Source organism: Myzus persicae, unplaced genomic scaffold, assembly GCF_001856785.1.
Source record: "Myzus persicae strain clone G006 unplaced genomic scaffold, MPER_G0061.0, whole genome shotgun sequence".
NCBI lineage: Eukaryota > Metazoa > Arthropoda > Insecta > Hemiptera > Aphididae > Myzus > Myzus persicae.
In genome coordinates this window covers 48894-54307 of record NW_019104039.1, presented here as the reverse complement: position 1 = coordinate 54307, position 5414 = coordinate 48894, and the positions used below count along the sequence as shown (strand labels likewise).

The 5414-nt window shown below is 25.8% G+C and overlaps 1 protein-coding gene across 1 annotated transcript; it reads left to right on the top strand.

The window, feature by feature from the left end:
• The first annotated feature begins 1083 nt into the window (after nucleotides 1–1083).
• LOC111037902 (coenzyme Q-binding protein COQ10 homolog B, mitochondrial) lies at nucleotides 1084–3899 on the top strand. The gene is made up of 3 exons (XM_022320746.1): nucleotides 1084–1343; nucleotides 2984–3163; nucleotides 3234–3899. The coding sequence occupies exons 1-3, from the start codon at nucleotides 1279–1281 to the stop codon at nucleotides 3670–3672; spliced, it is 684 nt and encodes a 227-aa protein (XP_022176438.1). The 5' UTR covers nucleotides 1084–1278; the 3' UTR covers nucleotides 3673–3899.
• The last annotated feature ends 1515 nt before the right edge of the window (nucleotides 3900–5414 follow it).

The following is a 5414-nucleotide window of genomic DNA, read 5'->3' as shown; positions in this document are numbered from 1 at the left end:
TTTTTTTATTATTATTTTTTTATATTATTGTTTTAACTTAATTATTATTATTATTTTTTGTTAAGGATTAAGTAGGTCTCTACACCATTTACGCTTAAGGCGACGAGGAGGATTACCAGGAATGGTTAATGAATCCAGATTTTTTACTAGTTCGTTTGGATGAGAGTTAAGGCGTAGGTGGAATCGTTTGTAATAATTTTTAGCTTCTTCCTGAACTGTTTTTATATGTAGGTCTTTATGCAGGGAGTGATTAGAGACATATAGTGGAGAGTTGGTAATTTTTCTTAGTATTTTATTTTGGAATCGTTGAATTTTATTTAGATTTGATATTTTTGCGTTACCCCATAGCTGTAAGCCGTACGTCCAAATTGGCTTTAAAAGAGATTTGTAAAGGAGTAGTTTAATATTTAATTTAGAGTGTTTGTTGTTGACTATTAGGGTTTTGATTATTTGTAAACGGGAATTTAATTGTGAGGTTTTGGCTTTGATGTGGTGAGCCCAGGTTAGACGGCGGTCAAGAGTTAGGCCGAAAATGGGTAAAATTAAATATTTTTTTGTAAATGTTCACACAATATGATCCGTCTATCATTTGATAACACATTCCGCTCAATTTGTGATATTTTGTGACTTACGTCGTTTCTCAAATCAGCGGTTCAATTCCAGTTATACGTTAACATCATTTATCAATTTTTTTTTAAATATTAACGAAGTTCATGCGCAAGCTTGAAGATTTAAAAATGATACCTAATAGGTAATAATAAGAGTTTCTTAGTTATTTATAAATGACCATCCTAATTTTTAAAATTACCTGCCTACACTCAAAGTCACGTGTAGGTAGTGTTTAATATTAAAATATTAATCAAAATGCTTTAATTCAGCAGCTGTGAACTTGTGCAATTACCACTTCATACACTTATAATTTAAAATTACATAGGTATTTAAATCTGATAATCAGAATAAAATGCTATTGGACATAATGACGTATTTCTTCGTTTACGCTATTGATTATGGGGAGTACACGACACTGTCGCTGTTAGTATCGCACCATGATAATCATTATGGTTGCTGATAAGCTATCACAAAATTGTTTTCGTCCCAAAAATGTTATTCCACAATCGGCGGCTTAGGCCTTAGAAACGCAAACCACAGTAGTTGATAGTACTGATAGTAGTAAAATTAAAAATAATATAAATTGTTTTCTACTCAGCAATTTTAATAATTACGTAACGTTATGCTAAAGGTTCCTTGTAGTTGCTCGATTTTCGTTAGTTTGAAGCCATGTCTAGAGCAACGTTAATGAATTTTAGGCGATTAGCTAATACGAACGTGTATTCAAAAAACAGGTAAAGATTTTTTATCATTGAAAAATGTTATAACTTCTTGTATTTTTAAGATAATTTCAAATATTTTTATAATGTATTTTGCATATTAATATTTAAACAATATTCATGCAATAAAAAAGATAACAAATACATGTAGTGTTTATACAATAATATAAAAATATTTTGTCCTTGATAAATATACCTATGTATTTTTTATTCATTAGTTATAAGTTAAAATTAGGTTTTTTTTCGCCTACTCAATTTTAGCAGCACATCTTCGAGGTCATGTGCTATAAAAGAAATAAGTTTAGTTAAATTTCACAATTTCACAATTTTTATTATACAATAAAAAAAACTATTAAGTAATTTAGTAATTGGTACACATATTATTATTTTTTTTTTACAATTCATAATAGTATATATATATATACATAATATACCTTATTCTAAAATAAAAATTAAATTATTTAAATTATTAAATCTGTATTTTTACTAAACACAGTTGATATTTGAAAAATAAATAATTAAACCTTTGATAAATTAGGTATTTTAATATATTTTAATATTAATTGTTATGTAGTAGAACAGTAGCCTGGTGTAATATATAATTTAAAATTTAGTACCTAGTAGATTAATTAATTATTTTAGGTACATTTATTAATACAAATGTTGAAAAAATATTGAATACATCGATACCTATTAATTTAAAATCAACCATTACTAATTTTATCACTTATCATTTCCTCAAATAATTAAAAATATACGCATTTTCTGGAAGTAATTTCAACACAATAAAGTTTAGTAATGTCATTGCAAAGAATGTTTTTCAGGATAAGGCATTTTAAACATGGGTACTGTGATGACTGTTATAAGTGGATAAATGTATGTAGGTATGTAGGATATAGTTACTAAATAATAGTATACTGTAAACATAGGTGAAAATCCAGACCCCCAACCCCCCATCCAGTTTCGCTAATGGCTATAAGTACAATGATTCTTAATGTTTATAGTTATACATGTATCATAGTAGATACATTTTTAAAATATAATTTTACTTCCAGAGAAAAACAATTAAAGTGTATAACACCTTTTAATGTATAAATTCTAAAATTTAATTGGTTTCTTTAGTTTCTTTGCTTGTTAAAAATACAAGGCGATTCACCAAGCATGCTCACCCCCTTTTTTCTTCAATAACGTAGTTATTCAAAATCTGATTTTTTAATTTTTAAATATACTTTAAGACCATATTTTCAAATTCTTCAATTTTTTGTTCTATTTAAGGAGTGTTTTGTAGAGATACAAACTTCTGTTTTTTAAATTCAGTATTAAAGGAAAAATGGGGGTGAGCATGCTTGATGAATCACTCTGTATAAAAACAAATTATTATTTAAATGAATCAATTTATTGAGATATATAATCACTATATTACTTTAAAGTATTTTATAAATAATAATAATTGTTCAACTTTTTTAAATAATATGTGCATAACTTTTTGTAAACATTATTTATCTTTTACTTTGTTATATTTGATATTTATTAAATAATATATTATTTTAGTTTTTTTCCAAGTTTATTATAATTTGTTGTGTTGTTTACCATTTTTGTTTAATAATATTTAATTTGATATGTCTCTATTAATTTACTTGCATTTTTGTTTTTAGGGAATGGAAACTTATCAGTTTTATGAATGGCAAAGACATTTTCTATTCCACTAATTGTCTTACAAAAATAGCAATAACTCCTAAATGTCTGTGTTCCATACATATACGAACATTTATAAATATATTTAATCCTGGAGGAAATGACCAGAAAAAATTGTATAGAGAAAAACAATTGATTGGGTAAATTTGACATAATTTAGATATTTTTACAATACTTACCTTATTTACTAATTAAACTTATAATTTACAGTTATTCTCCAGAGCAAATGTTTGATGTCATTCAAGATACAAAAAATTATAAAAATTTTTTACCATTTTGTCGAGAATCTACAGTCATAGTTAAAGGAAAGGATCATGCTAAAACTTATTTAAAAATCGGTTTTCCTCCTATAATAGAAAGTTATGTATCGCATATAACATTTGATAGCCCTCGTATGATTAAAGCAGAATGCCGTGATGGAAATTTATTCAAATATTTAATAACTCAATGGAATTGTGATCCTGGATTAAAAGATAATCCAAATACTTGTGTTATTACTTTTTTTGTATCTTATGAATTTAAATCGCAATTACATTCAGCATTAGCCAATACATTTTTTAATGAATTGGTTAAGCAAATGGAACAGGCTTTTTTTGTTGAAGCTGGTAAACGATATGGTAAACCTTGTATAAAAGCCCAAAAACTTTAACTGAAAAATTAAAATTAATTGTTGTTTAACAACTCCAAAAGAAGTAACAAATAAAAATACTTCCAAGTGAAATAACTTTGTTAAAAATGTAGTGTTGAATCCTGTTTGTATGATGATATCGTGAAACAAAATAAAAATGTATTTTTTTCTCAAATGTTGTGTTTACCTTTAGCATAATATTATGAGCAACAGTATGTATTATAGTTCTGTTATGTTTTAACTTTTAACCAGTGTTATTTTTTTCTATTACTTTTCATATTTAACTCGTAATTGTTATTTTTAATGTGAATAGTAATGAACAAAATTGTTAAAATATATTAAAAACCAGTGGCCATGTGTCTAATTATATGTATTATATGGTATTTATTCACTCAACAGTATCTAGCACCAAATTTAGTGCAAACACTACATGCCAATAGATTTCATTGTCATTAGAGACAGTTGAATTATGTGTATCTTTGTCAAAATAATATCAACAATATTGTAATTGAGTATGCCTAATATTCTTATTCATTACTGAAGAAATAACAAAACATTAATCACATAATAATTAGTAGAGCAATATTTATGAATACAAGAATTATAATATATTTGTGGAGATTTTATATATATCTGTTATATCTTTAGTAATTCGCAATTGAATTTATTATATTCAATTATAAATTTCAGTAACTGTTGATAGTACTATCAATAACATGATTTTTTAACATAACTATTACTTTATACATGGTACATTATTTTATCATATTTTGTATATTATATGGATAGTATAATGTTAATTAGATTTTTATCTCTGTTTCCGTTATTGTCATTTAGTTTTTGTACATCTTTATTATAATTTATTATAAATTTAAAATTTAATACCAGTGTACAAGCAATGTCTGCTTGTTAGTACAAGGTATTGTGCATGATCTAATTACAATATTAGTTATCCAGGAAAGGGTTTCTGTAAAGAAATCCCTCGTGGATTCATATTTTCCATGCGCTTAGTTCTTATTCCAAGACGTTTACATCTATAAAAATACACATTAGATTAACTCTAATATTATTTATTTTAATCGATACTTAACTGCACAATTTGAGTATTGCTGTTAATGAATGTTTTTATGTTTATTTTTGTTAATAGAGTTTGTTGAGTGTTGACCAAACTGCTGTGTGCCATTTTGTTAATGTATAATAATTTTTATAGAGCCAAAAAATATTGAGTTCTTACCTATGTATAGATTTGTCAATTTAATAGGGTATATTTAGAGTCTGATTTTGTTTACATTTGAATATTTGATGTCCTTTTACATCAAATACAATAAATAATAATTGTACAAGCAATTTACAGATTGTGGAAGTACGTTTTTATAAAAATTATTTTCTCAGTATTAAAACTAACCCTTTAAAAGCCACCTTGGAAATGAATAAAATGAGTTACCAATACCCCGAAATCAAAAAACCAAATATTATGTGTCTTACGAGGACGCCATACCGCATGTTTTGTCTTAGTCTTACAAACACAAAACATAGCACAGTGTACTTTCTGAATAATTAATTTAAATCTGTTATGTTTGATCTTAGAGTGGATTGACCTAGAATTAAATTTAGTGGTAAGAATATTATCTAGTCAATGACACAGGTTTTTTTTTATACTTCAATTTTAAAGGAGTTGTGAGCATTTTAAGACGTACAAACAATTTATTATTTTAAAATGCTCATAACTCGCTTTAAAATTGAAACAAAAAAAAATCTATGCC